Genomic DNA, 24,728 nt, shown 5'->3' with positions numbered 1-24,728 from the left:
CACAGCAGCAGCCCCAAGGATAGGGCCACTCATGCCAGAGAGCAGTGGGCCCTGAGGGTCAGCCTCCCTATCCCCTCCTCAGAGGGCCTGGCACTTGTCCATAGTGTCACCCCACTTACACTTGCCAGTCTCTCATACAACCAGTATGCACCAGGAGACCCCAGCCATCCCCACCTCCAGCCAATACCTCATGCCAGCCCAGGCCTGTTTGAGCTGGGATGGGAAGAAGGCAGCTGGAATAGGACAGGCTGCAACTAGTTACATCAGCTAAAATGACAACACTTTGGCTGTGAAAATAGGTTTTGGTTGCCACTAGGCCATGTGCCAGGAACTAGACCAAGATGATGACAACGCTGTACCATCAACTGCATTTGGTGACATGGGGAAAAGGGCCTGCAGCTCAAGTATTTATGAGCAGGGAACACGTCTGGGCTCTCCAGAGCAAGGGGAACCACCTCTCCCATGGCTGTAACCTGTCAGCTGCAGTGGTTTTACCTGGCTAGCAAGTCTGGAGAGTTTGGAACAGCATCAGGCTATTTTAGGACCAGCTTTCACTCAACACTGATCTGGCATGAAGTCACTGGTGCTGTTCCTGGATCACACCAGTAAGGGGGAGGTAGGAATCTGACCCCTTCAGTACAGGCTGTGCTATACAATGTTAAGCATAGTTTCTTTTAGAGCACTACCTGTTAATCATTCTAGACAAGAATTCATATTCTCCGGGTTAAATTTAATCAACTTCACACAATGTTAAGAGCTGGAAGGGACCTCAAAAGATCACCCAGTCCAACCCCCCTGCCAGAGCAGGATCACCTAGACCAGACCACACAGGAACACATCCAGGCAGGTTTTGAATATAGCCACAGAAGGAGACTCCACAACCCCCCTGGGCAGCCTGTTCCAGTGTTCCCTCACCCTCACAGGGAAAAAAGATTTCCCCATGTTTCCATGGAACTTCCTATGCCTCAACTTCCACCCACTGCCGCTTGTTCTGTCACTGGGCATCACTGAGCAGAGCCTGGCTCCATCCCCTTGGCACCCACCCTTTACATCTTTATAAACATGAATGAGGTCACCCCTCAGTCTCCTCTCCAAGCTAAAGAGCCCCAGCTCCCTCATCCTCTCCTCCTAAGGAAGATGTTCGACTCCCCTAATCACTTTTGTGGCTCTGTGCTAGACTCTCTCAATCAGTTCCCTGAGGTCCTTCTCTAACTGAGGGACCCAGAACTGAACACAATATTCCAGATGTGGCCTCACCAGGGCAGAGTAGACTGGGAGGAGCACCTCTCTCAATCTAGTAACGACACCCCTTCTAATCCACCCCAGGATGGCACTGGCCTTCTTGGCCACAAGAGCACATTGCTGGCTTGTGGTCAATCTCCTATCCACTAGGACCCTGGAAGCATCTTGAAGGCAGATTATTTTATCCAGAACACGAAATAAACAGGCAGAGAACACAAGAAGCCCTAGGAGGTAGAAGCCAACAGTATCTTAGGTTTCAAGAGCTAACAACAGATTTAAAGTGCATGAAAATGCAACAGCTTGATTCCACCTGCATTGGGACAAAGCAGGAGGCCAGCAGCTTCACAGTCACCATATTGAGACCTCTTGTCAGGGGCGGGAGGAGGACCAGGCCACCCAGCTGCAGAGAAATCTCTGCAGTTCATGTGGACCTTAGAAAGAGATCAGGCCCTGCCACATTAGAAGTTTCTCCTTCTTTGCAAGAGACCCTATCAATTTTGCAGAGGTTTTCAGCCCATTATCACATTACAGGTAGACAGTTGTCATAAAGCATTAGACCTAAGCAAGGCTGACAGCATAACTGCAGGCTAGCTCCAGGCTTGGCAGCCTGTGCAGCACCTGCAGGCACAGCAGAGTGTGCTCCATCAAGAGACAGGCTGGTGTAATCTGCTGTGAATCACTTGGAATTGCTGCCCTTAATTGACAGTGCACTCAAGACCTGGCCTGCTATGTAGACAAAATCCTCAAAGTACCAGCACACACATTCCTGCCAGGAACCTGCTTGCCCTCAGATGAGCAATGGCTGCAGGCCCACCTTTTTCTTACTAGAATGAGAGGGCACCTCCTTTGGCTTCAGGTTTTGTTGTTCTCATCGATGTCAGAATTTTAACAGACTTGCAGATCCAAATTTTTGTGCTGTGCTGGAAACATCAAGAAAACAAAACTGAAAGTGCTTCAACGGCCATGCTGCCAAGAAAGGAGGAAGAGAGGCCAGGAAACAAAGGGAATTCAGGCTTAGAGGCCCCTTAGCAGCCTCAGGTTTTTAATTAAAGCTCCAAAAACGTTTGCTGAAAAGATTAGGGGGCAACATTAAGAACATGCTGGGGAGTAAGGGGGGTTGTTCTGGCTGTTCCCTGCCACAGATGCAGTTGTTTGCTTCCTGGTGAGAAGCCAGCTGAAAGAAAAGCCATAAAGAGATCACATGGCTGAAGGAGCAGTTTCCATGACTAGACAAACCCTTCTTGTTCTCTCAAAGCCTGCGGGGCCCAGACCACAGTACCTGACCAGACTGACAGCTGCTTGCTCAGAGCCACAGGACTTACCCAGGGCTGCATCCTGCATCAGGCACAGGGCTCTGCCTCCCTCAGCACCCCCAGGGACCAGCCCAGCCTCTCTGGTGTTTGCATAGCCCTGCATGTTCATTTCAAGGGCCTGTTTGTAAGAGGGACCACCAGCAACAAATGTCAGATCTGGTTTAGGACTTGGTTTTAAGGCATTTAGATAGAAGAATAATTGCACAGGGATGTGGTTTGCTCTGGAGAAATAAAGGCTGTGTTTAAATGTCTGAAATTCCGGGTGACTCTAATAATTGCAACCTCTGCCTCAATAAAAGGCACAAAAGGTATTATTTTTGGTTTCAAACAGATGCAGTAGTCAGTATTTAAAAGGAAGACGTCTGGGCGGGCTCACCTCTGTTTCAAGGGGAGAGAAAACTCCTGGAATCTCAGTTCAGTCTTTCTCTGTTTTTACAGCCTCCTTATTACAACGTTATAACCTTTCTGCAGTTCCTCTCTTGCTTCTTCTAACCAACTGGAAAGTAGCTCTGCAGCCATGCAGAGAAGAGGTTTTATGACATTAAGGTGTGTTTAAGAGTTCAACCTGGTAAACCACCACATCTCTGGAGAAACACTATCTCTGCAGCAGCTCAGCATCCTCAGCACCATCTGAGTCAGCCCCACAGGCACCAGCACCCCTCCAAGCATGGCTATTGTACCATTCTAGCAGGCACCAAACAAATTTAAGAGGTTAAGAGCCCCCTGCCAATTTTAACTTGGAGGATCACGGGGCTACATAACAATGGCTTACAGGTCCAAGACTGTATTTTCAGTGGCATCCTGATGCTTCCAAGGTGCATCCAGGCACCTGACAGTAAGTCTCAGAAGCTATAAGCTAGTAAAGTGCCCACCTGCAGCTGTTAAGTGCTGCAGTACCAAGTGCTTGTATTTGAAAAAAGAGCCCAGGATCCCCAGCACTCTTGGAATTTTGCCTTGAGCTCTCTGCTGACCTGCACATGAACAAAATCAGATGCATCTCAAAGAAGCTGGCAGAAATTGGGCCAGCGTTTCATGATTCATGTGCCTATAGGATTAGCTATAATTAGCATCTTCAAGCAAGACAATAACTGTATCATGCTATTGCACTCCATGGATGCAGTATCAGCACATATGGAAGTAATTTATTACTATAAATATTCAGGCACTTGATAGTTATCCAAAAATATAAAATCAGGTTAATCATTCTATCCTACAATCCCTGGCAAGAGATTTGAACTCAGGTTTTTCTGGCTCAGCTTAAGGTTTTACATATATGATCAGTTCTGCCAGCTGGCAGCACTAAAGTCTTGGGCTGAAGACGTTCAGTAGCCAAATCTATCCTCACAGTAACAGTACAGAGCTTAGCTTTTTGCAAGGCACATCCTACCTAAAGATGTCTTGCTGCTGCACAGAGCTCTGAACGTCGATGTAAGACAGGTAGAAGTACTTCTCTTTTCAGGGTTAATCATTAACATCTCTCAGGGAAGTAAGCAACAGAGGCTATTGTCTTATTTCCGAAGGTTACCCACCCTAAAATTAGTGTTTTGTGGGGCAAGTGAAATACAATGCAAAGGTGGCTGTGCTGTCCCCACATGCCTGTGTGTAAAATTGTTTCCATAAATAAGCTGGAAGAGGAAATCTCTCAGGAATGTGTAGCTACCCATCAGAGCAAAGGCATGGGAGAATAAACTCAAAAACCTCCCTTCTCACAAACCACTCAGCATCATCAGCACCAGTGGTTATTCCACTTCCAGTAACCCAGCATGCCATCCTTGGACTCATCAGCTCTCCCACAAATGCAATAAAACTCAATGGCCATTTTACAGTCTCCTATAAGGTGTCATAAAAGCCACAAGGTCCATGTGTTCCTCAGCAGCCCTGCTCTTCCAAAGGAAGCTGCTGGGGTTTCAGTGCACACAGGTCCATGATTGGTGACGTTACAGGATGCACACAGGCCCCAGCCTCAGTTCCTGGCCTGTCTCAGCCCACCTGCACCATCTTCTATGTGCATAAGATGAAGATGCTTCTCAGATACCAAATATTCAGAGGTCCAGTCATGGCTCATGAGCTCAGTCCCAGCCCCATTTCACACACAGGCCTGGTGACAAGACAGCTACTTTCACAGGACACAGAGTCAGAACCAAAAAAAGCACTGATGGAGCAGAGCCAGCCCTGTACAGAGACAGCCTGGGCACCCCTGCAGTGAGTTTCTGGAACTGGGAGGCTGGCAGGAAGCCAGCCTAGGGCTCTGCAGGACCCACACGCAGCTAAAGCCTCCAGCAGGATCGAAGATGGCTCCTTGCTCTGTGACACATCTGTGCCCCAGCCTTCAGCACATCCCAGACTGGACCTACTACCTGGATTATTGCATCTCCCATCAGCTCATGACCAGCCAACGGGAACTAGAAAAGCTGGTATGAACTTGTTACTAAAAGAGGCTTCAAAAGAGAGCAGCAACTAGTAGCTGAACACAGTGATACGGTGCCTCTCTGGGAGGGGGATTCCCCTAGCCACACAGAGCTGCTCAAGTGTTTGGCTTTAAAATATTCAGTAACCATCAACCTGAAACCCCTAAGGAACAAAACTCCCCTGCACCACCACAGTACAGGTACGAGGTAGAGCCCTGCGCAGGGAGGCTGAAACAGGCAGCACAGACACGAGCTTTCTGCAGCACATAGCACAGTGCCTCAAGTTCTCTCCCTTCACTGGGAAACCTCAAGTAACTCAAATAACCTGTCCAAGGATGATCAAGTCTCCCCTTCCTACCCTTCACCTACTCCACAGCTTACAGACTCACCACCACCTCACACACTTTCTCAGGAAGCACCCAGGCTCCTCATCCTTACCTTTCCTGCTTCCAGGATGAACCCACCAACATGTTCTTCTGCAGCTATTCTTGCTCCTCCATCAGGCCATCAGAAGGTTATAGGTTGCCCACTCTCCCCTGCTTGCTGTACCAGGTCAGCACACATCCACAAACTAAAGAACTGTTTGGCCAGAAGACCACCTCCCTTTTTTTGCCTTCTCTCTCCCCGAGTCCTTCATCACCTGCTAATTAAAAGACAGCCCTCAAGCCCTAGCAACAAGGCAGCAACTCGGGCTAGACCAGCCCCTCACAAACACACCTTGAGGTGCTTACCCAATTGGCCCCATCCCACACACCTGCCCAGGTTAGGTCTCAGAACTGAGAGAAGACCTTTCTGGGCTGGTAGCTGCTGCCCTAAAACCTCCACCTCACAGCTCAAGCAACATGCCTCTCCCTGCACACCTTGTTTTGGGGAGCTGGAACAAAATCAGCAGGGTAGTACACTGCAAGTTCCTTAGCTGATTTTGGAAGGCTGGGATCATCTGCTGGGTATTGCAGTGGTTGATGTATTTGTTCAGATGGCCATACACTGCTTTCACCCATTCCTGCCTCTGCAAGACTGTAGAGCTCTGTATACAGAACCTTAACTAACGTTGCATCAGGGAAAATAAAAGAGACAATTTGCAGAGAGTGAGTGCCTGTTAATCATAAGCTAGAGGGGAAAGGAAAAATTTTAAGTGAGATATAAAGGGAGGAAGTGACTCAGTGGGTGGGAGGGAGGGGACAAGCGTTCCAGACAGATGGGACATGAATAACTTTTCCATCTCCCTCTCTCTCTTCTTTCTCTCAAGTCTTGCAGGAACTGCTGTGTTGAAACAGTCAGTCATTAACTATTTGATGAGGTTTTAAAATCTGAACTGAATTCTCTGAATGTAACCAACTATTATTACAGGGTCTGCAGCACAGGAACGCAAGTGTTAGAGCCCTTTGGCAAACCATAGCCACGCAGGCCAGGACTCAGTGCTCTGCAGGAAAAGCCACTAAATGGCTTCAGCTGCTCAGGTCTGCACAGCCCTGCTCAGGCTCAAGCAATCAGAGCAGTGGAGATGAGTGAGTCTGCAGACCAACTGTGACCAAGCAACAGGACATCCACCCACACAGCCAGCTAAAGGGATGACACTGAGCCTCTGCTGCCGCTGCCCAGCCTGGGAAAACCAGGCCCTTGGGTAAAGGCCACGCTGCAGGACATGAATGTGACCCTCCAAAAGCCCTCTCGCTTTAGCTGTCCTCCTGCAGTGCTGTCCTTGGTGCAGATTCTTCCTCATAACAGCATTCAACTTCTCAGAGGGCTGGGACACAGGCAGGAACGCCCTTTGGTGCCAGTTGAAGGGCAGGATTCAGACCATGAGTTCCTCTACTGCCACGGGGAAACTCTTCCACTCAATCCACCTTATGTCACACCAACTGGCTCTGAAAAAAACTGAATGAAGCATTTCCCTCTCAGGATGCCAAAGGCTAATTGACCAGCGGGAGACCTGCTGAACTTGGTGGAACCAGGGTGGATATAATCACTCAGGAGAGCCAATAAGCAATTAACCGAATGGCTTCAGCAGTTTCGAGGTCTGCCCCTTTATTCAAGAGCAAAACAAAGATCAATTTCTTCATCGGCTCTGTACTATCTGCCATTCCTGCCTTCTCATTATTATTATTAGCATTGCAGCAGTGTTTTGTGCATGTAATGAAAGAGCAAGACAAGCACTGGAATGGCCTGAGTGGCAGACAGGGAGTGAGCAACATCTCAAGCCCCAAACCCCACAGATACAGATGAACACATAAACCAGGAAGGCTGGACAAAGTCCTCCACAGCACAGGCCCACCAGGCCACAGGGGGATTTGCACCACAAAGTAAGAGGCTGCCCCTGCTGATCGCTCTAATGCGTTTATCAGAGCTTTTGCACAAGGAAAGGTGAAAAATCTCAGTTATAATCACCACATCTGGTGACATCAAGGCCTCGTCTGGGCTCCCCAGCACTGCTGTGACAGCCACTGGCTCACCCTAGCCCATGAGCTTGGCCCCTTGCTGTTGGCAGGTGGAAGCCAGTGGGAACCAGCTGATGATGGGGCATAGCAGCCCAGAGCTCAGGTGCTTGCTGGCCCTGCCACAGTGATAGTATGGCAGGCAGGGCACAGGCACACGCTCCCTTCTGCCACTGAGGACACTGGCCTCTGGCCAGGGACCCCAAGAGACGTGCTCCGCAAATCCCAACACTGCATTGCACTGCAGTTCCTCTATGTATTTTCCCTTTTGAAATAGCAAGTTCCTACTCTCTGCAGCTACATCACCAGCTGAAGTCGTGTTCCCTTTGTCAGAAAGCTTCCAGCACTTCTTGCAGTATGGCAAGAAGCAGCAGCAAAACAATGTAAAAATTCCTCCCTGCCTCCCAAGTCCTCCTTCCCTCCTTCCCTGAAATCAGGGCAGCTTGGTGATGATGATCTCACTCATGAAGATACAAACAGCGTCGTCTACGTTTCTCAGCATCTCCCACATAGGCCATCACGTGTTATCAGGCAGCCTTCTGGTGAAAGTGTAGCTTTCCTTTTTCAATACGTGGCTCTGCATGGCCCTGAGAAAGCTTCTCCACACCAGCAACAGCAAAGCTGCCTTCATTTCCCTCATCTGCATTTTAGCCGAGACAGGTTTACCTGACTGGATCACAAGAAAAAACATTGCAGAAAAGGTCTCCGATGGATAAATCCAGAACTAAGAGGAAGAGGATGATGCTGGAAGCCAGTTGTAGTAGCTGGATAATTGTTCAAGACAGACAGGCTTGTTGACTTTCTTACAGCAAAAGGCACAGGGCTGTTTAATTGATTTTAGACTGTAACTAAACATATACTTTCAATAAAATAAACAGCAAAGCTACAATACTGCTCTCCTAATGCAAATTGATCCATTACAGATGAGTGCTTAGATCAATGTGTGATGTCCTGATTGGAAATAAAACTGTTTGCTCAAGATCACTATAAAGACAACAGGCACTGATAGATGATACTTATGTGACAAGGAATGGCTCTTAAAAAGCAGATTGCCAAGACCATGTCCATCAGCTATGAAACCAACATTCACCCAGCAACCATGCACATATTTTTAAGGACGACAAGCAAGATGAAAAGATCCCAAGGCCTGTGAGATAGAACACACGAGGCACTAGAACGGCAGAGGGTCTTGTCAATGGGTGGGAGAGCTTCACAGCCAGTGACAGCAGAAGCTAGCCTAAACATCATGGACCACATCTTCTGTGACTTTAAACAGACAGGAGGCCTGAAGAAGCCCCTAAAGCCTTGTGAGTTTATAGTAACAGACACTTTGCAGGTCTTCCATTTTTAGTGCTCATTTGAGAATTGTAGAATTGTCAGGGCTAGAAGGAACCTCAAGGATCTAGTTCCAACCCTCCTGCCATGGGCAGGGACATCTCACACTAGATCAAGTTGCTCACAGCCACATCCAGCCTAGCCTTAAAAACCTCCAGGGATGAGGCTTCTACCACCTCCCTGGGCAACCTGTTCCAGTGTTTCACCACCCTCATGGTGGAGAATTTCTTCCTAACATCCAATCTGAATCTACCCATTTCTATTTTTGCTCCATTCCCCCTAGTTCTATCACTACCCAACACCCTAAAAAGTCCCTCCCCAGCTTTCTCGTAGGCACCCTTACGGTCTGAGCCTTTCAGTTCAGCATGGTGGGCAAGGGACTGTATATGTAAATCCCTTAATGGAAGAGGCCCTCCTCCTTTTGGTGGGCACTGTACCCAGCCAGGGCAGAGCTGAGGTCTCAGCAGGCTGGCATAGGTAGACTTACCTCCCTCAGCCCCACGGTCCTGCTTGCTTTCTAGAAGGGGCACTTCATGCCATCTCCAGCGTGCCAGCACAGGGGGCCATGGCCATACCCTGGGCAGGGGCCGGGTAGCCAGCACCTGTAGTCATGCGGGACTGCATGATGCTGTTTGTCCTTTCACATTACAGAGTGGTTCTGGTTGCTGCAGAGAGCGGCAGGGTTCATCCTGTGTGCTCGTGACCCACATTTTGCCACCTCTGAGCACCAAGAGACAGTGACTCCAGCTACCTTCCACCTCTGTTGTGATTAACACACATGCAGCTCTTGCCGAGAGCCCTTCTGCGCGGCCTTTTACTACCTCACAGAACCACGTTAGGCTTTGGAAGGGACCGCTAGAAATCATCGAGCCCAATCCCCCTGCCAAGGCAAGCTTCACCTACAGAAGGTCACACAGGACACATCCAGGTGGACTTGGGATGTCCCTGGAGACTACACTATCTCTCTGGGCAACCTCTTCCAGCGCTCTCTTGCCCTTAAAGAAGTCCCTCCTCATGTGGTACTTCGTACGCTGAAGTTCATGCCCATTACCCCTTCTGCCTCGCTTGCATGGGGCATTTCCATCTCCTTTGTGTACCAAGACATTTTTCTAAGCGCTGGAGCAGGGATCTCGACTTTGTACTGGGCTGTGCCTCGGCCATTCACTGATGGGGCAGCTCCAAGAACTTCTCTTGCTTCTACAAAGCCTGCCAGAACCCTTCTGGCTTCTCGGTTGACCGGGCTGCGTCCGCAGCCCCTCAGTGGGCTGGCCGCCTCACGCCGGCAGAACGGACCCGGCCCGCCTGGTGCACGCCAGGCAGGGCCCTAGCGGCGGGGCGGAGCTGCCCCAGGGACGCCACCTGCCCGACTGAGCGCCACACACCACACCGCCACCGGGAGCGCGAAAATGGCGACGGCCACCGCAGCAGCCAGCTCACTCCACCCACACCGGCTCTGCCCCACTCCATTGGCTGGGACTCCGCCAGCGCTACTCCCTATTGGCTGTGCCTGCCTTCCATCTCGGCAGCACCGGGGCAGGAGCCGCCGCGAGGGTGGTGTGGGGCGGGAGCGCTGTGAGGCGGAGCGGCGGCCGCGGGCAGGCTGGCAGCCGTCAGAGGGGTGGGACGGCGGTGGCTACTACTCCAACGAACGTCCGGGCTCTGTGAGCCTTACCTCGTCCTCAGATGGTTTTGGTGCAGGATTGTGTGGAGAGCCAGTGGCTCCAGACCGGGTGGAACCACCGCGGCGTGAGGAGCAACGGGTCGGCTGAGGCCTGTGGTGACAGGGGTGTGATGGCGCTGAACAGACAGGCGCTGCAAACAGTGGGCTTGCCTCTTGATGATGGATTGTTCAGGTGCAACACTGTCACCTCGTGATCTGGCAGTCACAGACACCCGTAGTGGGACAGGGCTGAGCTGGCTTAGCCTGGTGAGGCTCAGCTGTCTATGAATATGATGGGTGCTGGGTGGCCACAGGTCAGGAGGGGACACTGGGTGGAGGAAGCTAAATGAAAGGACAATGTTCACAAAGAACAAATGATGCTAAATGACTTGTGAAAGCAGATCCATTATGAGAATGATATTCTGCAACAGCCTTTAAATACGAATAGAGGAGAAAAATAGCCTTTAAATACAACAGAGGAGACTTACCAACAGCTGGACCCTGTGGTGAAGGACTTAATTTGCTGGTCATCTGCTACTCCATGTCCCTTGCCTCAATTCAAGAATATTCATCTGCTTGGAGCAAGGAAAAATCCTTCAATACCTGGAACTTTCACCCAGAAGAGAAAGGCCTAACAAAAACCAAAACCAGGAAGGGAAAGCCAGACAAATTCCCCTTAGAATGTGGCACAGATTTAGCAGGGAGAGAAACCACCATTCAAACAAACTACTACAAAGTAAATGTTCTAGCTCCTGAGGCCTTCAAATCAAGACCAGACCCTTTCTGAAGGGTAAATTACACCACTGCTCTTAGGAGGACCTGGTTGTAGTTTGGGAAATGCTAACAGGACAGTGTGGATGACTCTTGCCTTGAGCAGGCACTGCCTCACAGGCAGGCGCAGCGGTGGCAGGGCTGGAGCACAGCGTGCGCAGTGTGTGTGTGGGGCCATGGTAGAGGTGAGCAGGGCAGCCTTTCACACCGCCAGACCAGCCAGGGAATCAGCAGCCACAGCTCCTCAGTGCAGCGCGTGAGCTCTACCTTGCCTTCTGCCGCCTTTATTCCCCGGGCTCTAGCGAACCACACCCACCAGCCCGTCAGGACCAGCAGCTGGCCACCAGCAACGCGAAACTGCGAGCAAGGGAAAGCCTGGTGAGATCTGCGCTTGAACTGCTGCCGCCTCTCCCTCGCCGCTGCCACGTTTTTACCCGAGGTGGGGCTGACTCACCCGCAGCACGCTCTCCGGCTGGCAAACTCCCCGCCGGCTGCGCTGCAGCCAAGGAGTGAGCGCAGGCAGGTTTCCTGCCACCGCCGTGAGAAGGGGCTTCCACATTCTGAACTGTCTGTGAGCAGGAAGAAGGGGATCTTGGCAGGAACTCCAGAGCCGCCTTTTCCCATCCCTGCTTCCATGAAGTTTCTCAGAGGTTTCAAGGGTGGCCTGCATTTGTTGCTCCCTGTTGCCTTTGTCACATAGCCTGTTCCCAAAGTCTCAGGCTGCCAGCATCTCTCCCCTGGATGACTTGGCTCGTGTTATTTTGTGTTAAAACCGGTATGTTTTTTTAATGGCTATAAATAAGTTAAAGCCACATCTTTAATTAATCACCGCTCTTCATATTGTAAGTGGAGATTTTTTGTAATGACTCGTTTATGATTTTAAGATGCCATTTGCTCGCTGTCAGATGTATCTAGCCCTTAGCCCTCCATCTTTAGCAGGCTCAGGACACAAACAAAATCTCATCAATGAAGGACTCTAAACCGTTTAGTCTAGAGCAAATAATTGGTTACTAAGTAAGTAGGAGGAGATCGAGGAGATACTTTTATCTAAGCAACCACGAACTTCAAGTAATAGGTAATGTGTTGAGAATCCTAAAATTTTAAACTAATCTTAAAATGTTTATTTTTCTCTCACACAGGTTTGAAATTGGAAATACATGTCTGAATGCAAGATGAACAACGAATAGGAGCAGCAGCACGCAAAGTACAGAGAAGTAAAGGCATTAATAGAAATATTTCTGCTATAGTAGCTATTAATTTTTTTTTTTTTACAGTTTGGAATAAGAACCCTTATGTTTATAGGATTCCCCCCCCCGCCAATTACAATGTGTGTGTGTGAGTGTGTCCTTCTCTAAGTATTCTTTAACTGCACACAGCATGTGTAAAATTGTCTGTGAAGTGAGTGCTTCTCCTTGACCCACGGGGCAGGTAGAAAAGGACATCCAGTTCACCACCATCAACATCATCACGACCTGCCTAGTGTCACCCCCTCCATACCCATGAGGACCTAGCCTTCCTGCCCTGTGCATCCGGATTGTGCCAGCAGGTCAAAGCAGGAGTGGCTTGCAGTGCCAGGCTCCAGGTGCTCTCAGTTGTAGCCCTTTCCTGATACAAGCAGGAAACTGAAGTGACGAGCAGGTGGCTGGATAACCAAAAACATGATTATTCCCCTCTCCCTTATTTTTTTCACAAGGGAGTGGAAAGGTATTTTATAGAAGGTATGAAAAAGCTATGAAAAGAAGAACTGTTGCACTGGAACTACAAAAAAAGGTGAAAACAGCTTTAAAAACTTGCTCTGCCTCTGTTCCTAGATATCTCAAGCCTGACATGCAGTGTATGGTCTGTCTGCTAGGACTGAACCCAGGCACTCGCCGCTTTGTTAGCTTAAGAATTTTGAGCAGTTTTTTCCATTTATTTGTATTCTCCCCCAAAATCATTTCACACATTGCTCAGATACATCAGTCCTTCCGGCATTCCTCTAGACACTCAGTAGGATGCCCTGCTATAAATATAATAAAGCCTTTTATTATGTCCATTAACCATGGACATGTGTGCTCCAAAAGTTTCCTGACACGCAGTCAGTTGTGGCTTTTTAATTATAAACAGGAAAAAAAAAAAAAAAAACTCTACCAGCAGACTGGAAGTGGATCTGAGTGTGCGTGGAGTGTGTTTTCTGACGGGCTGATGACACCCACACTCTCCTCCCGATCCTGCTGGAGCCTCTCTGCCTCTGTACACGAGAAGCCAGTGACACAGCAGATCATCAGTCCTGGTCGATGCAGATCTGTCACCTGTGCTGGCCCAGGAGCTTCTGCAGGTTTCCATCTCGTTTTTCAACATGCACACACACCCATGGACCTTGTTCCACCTGAACTCGGCAGGAAAAAAAAGGCCCAGTAAATTACTTGACAAATTAAGTCATAATTATTGAATGCCTTTTATTTCAACAACCAAAAAATTCTAACAGCCTAACAATGCACATAAGTTAAAAATTAATTATCACTTAGTGATAACAAAGATAAAGTTGATTTACATGGGAAAAAAAAAAGAAAACATTTACATTATGTTAATCCTTATTCACATTGTTGATACCGCAATAAAACACAATTATTTTTTTTATTTTTCTTTTTTTTTTGTCTCTCACAAAGAAAAAAAAGGCGGAAAATTGTGCTTTGTAAAGAGGCACTACAAGAAAAGTTTCTTTCTCCAAATAGATATTATATGATGGATATTGAATAAATAGGCAAATATATGCATTGTAATTCGCAAAGTTCTGGCAAGACCACAGGCTTAAAATGCCCACAGATTCACTTAGAACCACTGCAAAATTGGCAGTGAAATTGAAAATAAAAAGGCAAGACTCAGCGTTGAAAAAATACCTAATAAAATTTTTGGTTGAAGTGTAAAAGATACCAAATGTCGATGCCATCATCAGATAACAGCCTCACACAGCCTGGCAAAGCTCAGCTTCCTTTCACGTGTACGGAGTGATTTCAGCTACGGGAGAAGAAGACGGTTCTGAAAGAGTAGCTCCGAGAGAAACATGAAGCAGCAACCACCGAAATTCTGATTAAAGCTGCAGCACACTATAGAAATGAAGGATGAGGAGCAAAAGTAAGCAAACCACTGGCGTTTTGCAAAGGCATGTGGAATTTATGCAGAGATACTCTTGTGTTTCAAACATTAGTTCTGAAAAAATCCCTTAAAAAACCCAGAGGTTACTGAGCAGCTAGAATTAGCTTGTATTGCAACGTCTTCTCCCTGTAGAGTGTCTGTTCGGAGAAACTATCTACACACAGAGGTTTGTGTTCCCTTCCTAACTCCTACCTTTTATAACTCTCAAATATATAAATAGTATTAACAGTTATAGTACATTGCCTGGTGTAGTAAACAGAAATGAACGTTCAGAGTGATATTGCGTGAGGTCTTTGTCGAGGTCACACGAAAAGCCCATGTGAAAAAAGGAAGAAAAAGCCCAAAGCCTTGTTGGTCCATTACGACTGCAGTTTGAGCAGGGGTCTGAACTCAGTCCAGCTCAAGGACAGTGAGGGTGAGGTCTGGGAAAGCACTACACAAAGTGAGAAGCAAATACTCCCTGCTGTCCTGTCCAACGTGACACCCCAACAAGCGTGATGCGACAGCAGAGTGCAGCGTTAGTGCTGGGCCATAGAATCTGCCTGTGCTAGCTCTGCCTTATGCCAGGGCACTGTGAGTTGGCTCGCTGCAAGGTGCCTGGGGGAAGGTGTGGGGAGCTCAGGATGCACCACACCATGGATGGGATGCACAAGAGGTGGACTGGACATGCTGCTCTGCACTAGCACGGACCTGGCATAGACAGAGCCCAGTTGAAAAAGCAGCCACAGTGCAGGTGGGCCAGAAGTGAGCACCCAACACTCCCTCCACCAGCAATTTACCTGCATGGGGCTGCTGAGCCTGTGGCACTTTGTGTCCCCATGTAGCTTTGTGTGCGTGTATGTGTTTCACCTCTGTACAAACAAAAAACAACAAGGAGGAAGCTTGTAAATGTGAAAGTCTGAAACAGAACAGGCAAATAAAATCCGCAGTAAAACATGGTTCATTGTATGAATTCCATACATCAAATCTGAACATGTTACCTTCTCTTTCTGTAACCACCTCATTAATGGACAAGTCTTCTCTGCACTGAACTTCAGTTCTAGTCATTCTGAATCCCATGAAACTTGATCTGTCCACTACAAAAAGGATTGTCTGGAGAGTGGAACACGCTGTATCCTTTTAAGTGTGCACTGTGGTTAATGTACTTTAACTCACTAGTCCTCTTTTTAAGGTGCCCTGACTTGTTTTTCCATTTTATCTTTTTTTTTTTTTCCCTTTTTTTTCTTTTTTTGGCAGTGTTGATTTATGTCTTTAAATACATACCTAAAAAAAATTATCCATTGAGTTGCCAGATAGGAAGCCATATAATAATGAAACAAAACAAACAAACAAAAAAAAAAATCAGGGATAAACATAGAAAATAAATAGGAATTAAAAAATAGTCACCACACCCTGAGAGCAGGTGGCAGTTTATCAAAGAGCCAAAGCAACTCATTGTGAAGTGGTTTTAACACATAAACAAATCTCATTGTCAAGGAACTTGTTTCACAGTCTGTACTTCAGGTTGTCAAGTTCCATCCCATGCAATTTTAATATATATATATTTTTCTTTTATTGTAAATATATATATACACACAAAGTTGTCAATTTTCCTTCATTGATCCCATAGGACTTTTCCTTCCCCTTCACTTGCTGGCTGTCCCTCTCACAACTGCAAGGCTACTGAAGGCATAATCCTGTGTGACTGCAATGGTTACTTCAGCCAAATGTAGGAGTGTCACGCGGGAGCGTCTGTGCCGAGGCGATGGCTGATGGGGCAATGCTGAACTTGTTCGGTTTGCACATGGACCGTGTGCAGCGGCAACAAACAAACAGAAAGGGAAAAGAGAAAACAACTAAAAATAGGAACAGAAAATCCGTGGATTGATGTATTGCTTCCTGTGCCCCTGTCTCGCATTATCTCTGGTCAACGTCGGTGGGAGCCACCTTGCTTTTGTCGGGGTTCTCCTCCTCAGGCTCCACTTTGTACATTTCCTCGGAGCCCTCCTCGCTGTCATTCTCCTCCGACTCCGTCAGCAGCTCCTCATCCTTGTACTCTGCCACATCGACTACCGTTCCCAAATGCTCTTTTAGCTTCCCGTGGTGCTTTACATGGTAACGCTGGTTCTGGAAGAATTTGATGATGGTGTGTTTGGGGAGATCCAGCTGAGCAGAGAGGGTATGGATGGCTTCCTGGTCAGGGTAGAGACCTACGTCGTGGATAAAGCTTTGAAGAATACCTAGAGCTTCCAAGGAGATCTTGGTACGGGACCTTGGCTTTTTGGCACAACTGTCCTCAGCAGGTGGAGCAGGAGCCTCTTCTCTAGGTGGGGAGTTCTCCTTTGCAGGCTGGGACTGCTGTCTGTGCAACACCTACAAGGTCAAACAGACACAGACTTCATGGACGTGCTGACCGCTTGGTGCCTGAGCATTTTTGTACAGCTTTGGGTAGAAGGCTTTGGTGAAGACAAGAACTAATAAATATCCATTTCTGTTACTTTCCTCACCTATCAGACAGCTGCATGAGTAACTACCAGCTGAAAGGAGAAAGGCATAGTAAAGGTGAAACAGGTATAAAACCACTAAAGGTGCTACTTTATAACGAGCAATGACTTGGCATTAAAATCCATCACAGTTGCTTTATGGAAGGAAAAATTAACACTACAAGTGCAGAGTTTTGTGAAAAAGACATAGTCACTTCAGCCACCCCACACTGCTGCCTTTAGCATCTCTTGAATAGATCTCTCTGTTATTACATCTTCATTAATTTCTCTAGTTAAGGAGTTCTGAGTCAAATGATTATATCCCTCCATCCCAAGGAGCCCTCTGGGCAAACACACTTCTCAGTCCCATAACAGATTTTCACCAGCATCTCCTCCTCTTTGGCTAATTTAAATAAAGCACAAAGCACACACAGCTCTTCATATTACTTAAAAGTAACTAAGAAAGGGCCTTGTGCAGCCTTTGTTCCACAGGAAAAATACCTGCTCTGTGTTCTTCAAAACAGAGGAGCTCCAGATGCTTGCTTTAAAAACCAGATCTGTACACAAGAGATTACTGACAAAAATCCCCTCCAGGACTGAGGGCTGGATTTGCCCAGAGGTTCCTTCAGAAGCAGGGAAATAATTATTAGAACTCAACACTCCAGAGCTAACAAAATCAATATGGGTAGATATTTCCTTCCCCAAGTAAGAGGGAATTCAGGCTTTTGACCCAAGAAGAAAACGTCTCTGCTGCAAACTGTAACATCCAGAAAATCAACCTGACATGAAAGCTCTCTAAAGGGGGAAAAAAAAAAAAGGGATAAGTAACAAAAACGTGCTGAGAACTGTCACTGCCTGGTGACAGGCACACTCTTGGCAAGAGCACTGAGAACCGCGGAGCTGGGATCGCTGACACGAGCCAAGGACACAGCCCCATGAAGGTACCACACAGCCCTTACCAACATACTCTCCCATCCTGTGCCCTCTGCTCCTGTCCCCTGACAGGGCAAGGGCCAGAGCAGCTAAAAAACCCAAGTGGATTTACCAGCAGAAGCAAACTGCCAGGGGATTTACAGACAGCGTCACTGAGAAGCCTCAAGTAGCATCGCTGATCAGAAGCTGGATCCAAGCAGCAGCTAACAGAGATCGGAATGCATCCAGGAAGAGCGTGAATTACTCAGCTCGTTCCTGCTGGAGCTGGAAGTGGCATTTTTTCCCTTTTCAGCTGACAAATAGCATGAGAAACAATCCAGCCTGAAAAAACGTTACAAGGCTTCCAATCAAATATAATGATGAAAAAACCCAGCAATACAGGATCAGCAGCAGTAAAATGTTTAATTTGAAGGAGATGAAGAGATGCCTACAGCATCTATAAAGCAATCAACCAAAGAGACGGCTTGGGGAAGGAGGGGTGGAAAATCATTTTACTTAACTCTTCCTCTTCTGGAGTGACCTCTCTGCCTGGTCAAGAACAGAGGACACACAAGCCAGGGACTGAAAAAGGTTGTGTTTCATTTCACTTGCTCTTTTCCTAAGTGATGCAAAACCCTAAAGCTATTCTCACAAGGGATAAATCTCCTTATTTCCCTGACTTCAGGGGACTCACTCTGGATTTCCAGTGGCACTCAGAGGATTCAGTGGCACAACACTACCCCTGTGTGAAGAGATGGACAAAGACACAGGCTGTTGATTACACGAGAACACACTTTCAATGGGAAAGGGATTGGCTGCTGAGGCACACAATGTAATGTGAAATCTGAATGGCCTTTCTCTACATGCTCTGAACCACATTTGTAAACCATGCTGCTGGATTGGGGCAATTTGCTTACTCCACGTTCACCTCTGCAAGCCACAGCCTTTCTGGCAGTTCCAGATTTTCAGATTTTGAGTCATTATGATGCTCTTCCACTGCTTCACATGCTGCCTGAACACTGCAGGCCCTCGCAGGACACTTTGGATTTGGGTCAGTCCTGCTCTGTTTCTGTACTGCAAAGAAGGAAACCCCACTCATGTCCTGTGATTTAGGTACAGGCTACAGTACATTTTTCAGCACAAATAAACCCAAAATGATGGTCTGACCTAGGATGAAACACCACACATACAGTGGGCTGAGAAAGAAGAGGTAAAAATGATGGCCACACTCAGCTCTGCTTCCAGGGAAGCTGGCACTGGCTCAGGAGGGTGTGCATCCCAGCACAGGTGCACAGTGTTCCCCTTTGCACTCCCTCCTTCATGCCCTTCCCCACCACTCCTAGCCCACAAGTGGGGCAGCCTCTTCCTCCTCCAAAGCCACCACCATCTGGAGCTGACTTCCCTACCCTCTCTTCTCACTGGCTCCCCATCTACTTCCAAATCAAATGTGAAGCAGATATTTCCTTCCATGCCTACAGGACTCATTTCCTCCATCCCTTCAAGAGATTTCACTTTTAACCTCTACAGCCATGGCTACCTTCTGAAGTATTTCAGAACAGAGCAGGTTTGGAGGATGCTGCTGTAGGAAGGTTGGCTCAGGTACGCTTTAATCTTACAGCTAAACTCATTTTATCCAACAACATGAACCAGCTCTGACAGAAAACTTGCAAGAAAACAAGTATGATGGAAGTTGACTTCAAAAGATAAAGTGACTGCTCTTAAATGGCACTGTACTGAAATATGATTTGAAGGCCACAATGAAAACCAGCTGGAAGCCATGTGTAAAATATAATAGTAGATGCCTACAGGGAAGGAAGTGAGATATTGAATGATTAAGTTTAGGAGAATATATAATGTAGTGTATCATTACGGGGGTGATCAGGATTACTGGTAATAAGCTAAGGGTTTGTGGTCTTTCTAAAATCCAAAGCCAGAGTTACTGGGGGAAGGGATCACCATACTGTTTGACACATACCTGCTCCCTAGGTCTTGGGGCTGGAGAGATCTGCCTTGGGCAGGCTGGGACAGCAGAGTTCCCACAGGGAGGAGAGGTGAGCAAACCCAAACCAAATGACAAACATCACAGAACTGCCATCTCTGTCTGCTCTCTATTTAATGTTGGCTGAATTCACTCTCCCACTGATCTTTGTTTCCATTTCCCCCCATTTTCTATCTAGGATCAGACATGTGAGAATGGTGAGTGGCTAAGGGGAGCTGAGCAGGGTGCCTGAGCAGGCCACACACATGCACTCAGGCACTGACCCCAGTGAGGCACCGGCTGATGGTGCTTGCTCCATGAATTGCCACCTCTCATTAGCTGAACAGCCACTGCAGCAGGTTAGAAACAAGAACTCTCTGTTGGAATCCTAAGCTCTCTGCTTTGGTAATATGGTCCTTTTCTTCCCTTTGCAGATAGGATTAGTCATGTGAGCTCCTTTCCAATGGGTTTAGCTGAGATGACAATGTGCCCCTTACCATGAGAAATATCAAAAATGATACATTCTTGGAAAACAAGACTCTGCATCTGCAACAGAGACTGCCCTGAATAGCCACTTTGTGCATCTTCCTCCATGCACAGACAACATGAGCACTAACAGGCACCTCTAGTGATGGCCACTACCAGTCCTCACCAAATCCAACGAGTAGAGAAGTTGAGTGGCTTGGCCTTCCCTTCACCAGGGGAGGGTTAGGTTGGACATTATGAAAAATTTCTTCACCAAGCCCTGAAACAGGCTGCCCAGAGCAGTGGTGGAGTCCCCATTCCTGCAGGAATTGAAAAGCCACAGAGATGTGGTGCTGAAGGACATGGTTTAGTGGTGATCTGACAGTGCTGGGTTAATGGTTGAACTCAAAGGTCTTCTCTAACCAAAATAATTGTCATTCTATTCTCCATGATAGAAAGGGGTCTTGCCCTTTAACTTTCCTTTGCATTTCCACTGCTTTCATAGCCAGCTATAACAGTGCATCACCCCAAGAACCTCAATACCAAAGAGAAAACAATTTTATCCTGTTTAAGGAGCCCAAAATAAAAGGAAGAGCAAATGCACACACATTCCAAAATGGAGGTTTCATACCTGTGTTTGGTACCTCTAATATTTCTTCAAGCATTCAAGCCTAGTCAGCAGGGTTTGCTACCAGCCTGACTCAACGCAAGTGGATTCACTATGTACTTCATGTAAGCAACCCTGCTGGAAAAGCTCCTTCCCAATGACCATCTGAAGACAAAGGCAGTGTGGAGGACAAGACTAGATAAGGCCTTTGGCTGCACTTCACTGGGACAAGCAGCTGGAACGTGCAACACTTCACCTCTACCATCTGAGAGCGCCCAGGCAGTGCTTAGCTGCCATGTGAAGAGTTTACTTCACAGACAACCCCCACTGCCTTACAAAGAAATCTTGAAGCTAGAGGAAGCACTGTCCCTCTTCAAGATCTTACAGGAATAACCTGTCAAGGATTGTCTACTTGAAGAGCCTCACGCTCCCTACCCTCAGCTCCTCTTTCTTCACACACAGAATGTGCAAGAGGAGAACACGGTGAGCTGCTGCAACAAACAGGCTTGTGCGCCCCCAGCCTCCCAGTCCACAGCTCACAGGGGTAAGGGCATTAATTAGACACAATCACTGTGCCAAGGCCCTTTACAGGTTCCCCAGGAATGTCTGTGCGAGAACCTGCAGCAGAAGTTACAATTTGCACCTGCGTTCATTTCTTTCCTCTTAAAAATGCAGTTGTTAGGCTAATCCTTGGGGTTTTTTTCCGTTGCAAAAATACCTTCATTTAGGTAAACACTGCAGCACTGGTCGCAGCTCCAAAGGAAGTGTTTTCTTTGGGCACCTTCTCACAGCGGTGATTTCACACTCTGACACCATAAAGCTGTGTTAAAGACTGCGGTTTAGTTCCCTTGCTTTTCTTGGATTATACAGTATCCTAAGGTCAAAACTCAGGAAAATCCAAAACTGTTATTAAAAAAGAAAAAGTATCTATGAAGTGATGACAAATTGCAGACTACAGGTGTTAGATTACATTTTTACTCCAGGCAGGTTTAATATACTTTAGTTTCCTTTTTACAATTGCCTTTAGCAGGTACTGTTATCGGTAAGGGATTTAAAAAAAAAATATATGGTACTCAATAAAAGAAGACCATGTCGAAAGAAATCAATACCACCGTGCAAAATGGTAGGAAGTCTGACATCGATAAATATGTTCACATTCATCTAACTCCAGCCTGAGCTTCTTTTAATTTTGTAGCTTGAGTGCTAGATGCATACCCTGTGCATTCTCCACTGCAGCTCGGAAATTACTTCACAGGAGTAAACAGCATTATTAGTGATGATTAGGGGCTGTGTTTGTGGAACTAAGGGCTCATGCAAGCCAGCCCAAATTGGCCAGCCAGAGCTGGTGGCTGCAGCAACTAGTAACTCAGCAGCCCCGGGTCCTGTTCAGCTGCAAAGACAAAGCAGGCAACGCTAAAGTAATCCCCCATGTGTCCAGACCTTCCCTATCCCCCTTCAGCTGCTACTGACCACTACTGCAGCCAGAACATCGCACCAGACAAACCCTGCATCCTAAACCTCTCGGCTGTGAGGTACAAATCGCTCTCTTAGCTACACGGAAGGGGAGTTAGAGAGAACTGCGAGGAGAGAAATTAATTCCATGGGGAACCTAAAGTCAAATGCAAGTTTGGTTTCCAGGCTGGAATGCAAGCGGGTTGAAGTGATTCATTTCAACATCTTTGGAGCACGCTCGCCACATGCTTCCCTTTGCTCTGCGGCAGTCGCATGGCTTCAGGGCAGGAAATAGGCAGTGATCTGAAAACACGGCGAGACATGAACAAACACCCGGGCTCTGAACAGCTGCCCCAGCCCTCAGTTCTTCTGCAGGACCAGGCTGTCAGAAGTGGTCCAAAAGGTGACTAAAAAAAAAAAAAAAATCAACAGGAAGAAAAACACCAACCAAAACCTGACAGAACTTTCAGTTGTGCGTTGATTTCACCCTTCCATGCAAAGTGATAAACCTGAGCATTTAGCAAACCATAATTAATCTTGACTTGAGGGCAGGGGGAAGGTGTCCACCCCGCCCCTCAAGCACACACTGCTCCCATTAACGCTAACAGGAGCTTAGCACGCATCAAAGAGCAAATACACCACAGAACATTTTTAAGACCTATCATCGCTGGAGAGAGAATATATATTACAGCCTGATTACACAGCACTGCTGAGAGGCTGCACGTGCAGCACAGCTCACAGCCACAACTGCAGGTGACCAGGTGACTTCTGGACAGATCTAAGGTTACTGTGAAACATCTGTGCAGAGGAATCCTTCCTTCTCTTGGCTCTCCTCTCAATAAGCCATGATACTGCTGTCTGCACAGTTGTTTGAAGAATGTTTACACATCAGCTTGACAAAGAGAAAAAAACCCCTCTGCCATCACTTGACCACAATCATGATCTTATTCTTCAGTAATGCGTGGTTTATTCCCTTTCCTGATCGCCGCTAATGGACAGCACGTGCCTACACAATAGCCACTATTTTGTCTGCCTAATGTTAAAAGAATAAATCACAGCGCTCTGACAAGGCAGAGCAGTGTCCCGGTGTGTCCTGGGGTAGCTGCTTTCCCTCCAACACCCGCTCAGCCCTCCCCACAAGGGCAGAGGCACCACGTCCCTTGCTGCAGTGCCTGAGAACTGGCTGATTTTATGGGGAGGCACAAACGAGCTGGTGCTGACAAAGGCCAGTGGATGGCTCTGGATGCTCCCTCTTTGGCTGCTTTAAGCCAGACTCGCAGGTTCCCTGCACAATGCCCGTGGCTGGCGGTGGACGTCCCTCTTCGGAGCGCCCTGCTGCAGCCTGGGAGGGTTGCCCACAGCTAGGACTCAGCTAGCAGGTGGAGCTGGCATGTACCTGCTGTACAAACACCCACCAGGCTGGGTTCACTCTGGCTCCTGCTGGCACAAACCAGGACGCTGGTGACAGAGGCCACCGCCGCCAGGAAGCATTGCACAATGCTGAGGCAGACTCTCTCCTGAAGGCATCAGTGATGGATGGCTCCATTGTCTGGGGATGGGGGCACAGCCAGCACAGCTGGCATGGGGCTGGCTTGCTGTGGCCACCGGCAGGCAGGCAGGACACTGCTGCCCTTGAAGACACCATGCAAGCCTCTTTTGCTTGTAATTTGTGGTGGTAAAACCAGCTTCCACTCCAAGGGGAAAAACAGTAGCCCTGTAAAGGTTGACACTGCCCTTCTGCACGGTGATACTAACCAGAGTCCCACTGGAGTGGGACTTACAACATAACTAGAAGATTAATACTTATCTTCTTCAAAACAAGACCATGAACTTTGTGGGCCTCCGGCCTGCCCTTTCTGTGCTTTCTCTTCCTACCCTGGCATGGCTGTCTGGGGTGCTATGGCATGCACAGCCCTGCTTGGCAGGTTTCAAGTAGAGTCTGAGCTTGGTTGTGGCTGGAGAGAGGGTCTGTCAAAGACTTTGGGTTGATTCTGAGTTTTCCCCATCCCAACCCTAACTAATGCTAATGAGGAGCTGGCAGAATGGCACAGGAACCAAGGAAGCAACAAAAAGATTTTTGGTTTGCTTTTCGATTTGCTTTTCAGCAGACAAAATACTTCTGGTATCCTGTATGTTGTCTTGTTTAATTAACACAACACATGTTCTCTTTCTCTTTTGAATACCAGAAGACTATTTGTGGGCAGCATGAACACGATCTTCCCTGACAATCCCCCAGCCTGAAGCCACACTTAAGGTCTAACCCCTAAACATGGTGGCACAAATGCCACCACTATAATCACACTGTTCCCAGTGCTGGGAGCAGGCACTGCATTATTTCAGGCAGGGTATGTTTGGGTTAGATGCTGGATTCTGGTGTGTGTGGGGTAATTATTTCTTCTATCGAAGGGCTATTTGGGGTTCCAAGAATACCCAGCTGTACTGCTGATTTTTACAATGGGGGTAGTTAGGAGTCAGGAGAACCTGACTGTTATGGTTAGTTGAAAAAGTAGATTTCTGATGTTAACACACTAATCAGCATGTTTTTTCCTTTCT

General features: G+C 47.6%; 1 protein-coding gene across 1 annotated transcript in view; it reads right to left on the bottom strand.

Annotated features, from left to right (window-relative positions):
* Nucleotides 1-16,195: 16,195 nt before the first annotated feature.
* The window catches only part of SATB2 (SATB homeobox 2), a 134,522-nt gene continuing 125,989 nt past the window's right edge, over nucleotides 16,196-24,728 (bottom strand). The window contains exon 10 of the mRNA XM_054381080.1: nucleotides 16,196-16,651. Coding sequence (XP_054237055.1) covers nucleotides 16,196-16,651 — 456 coding nt within the window. The remainder of the gene's footprint in view (nucleotides 16,652-24,728) is intronic.

The sequence above is a fragment of the Indicator indicator genome, chromosome 5, assembly GCF_027791375.1.
Source record: "Indicator indicator isolate 239-I01 chromosome 5, UM_Iind_1.1, whole genome shotgun sequence".
NCBI lineage: Eukaryota > Metazoa > Chordata > Aves > Piciformes > Indicatoridae > Indicator > Indicator indicator.
This window is presented reverse-complemented; position numbering and strand designations above follow the sequence as displayed.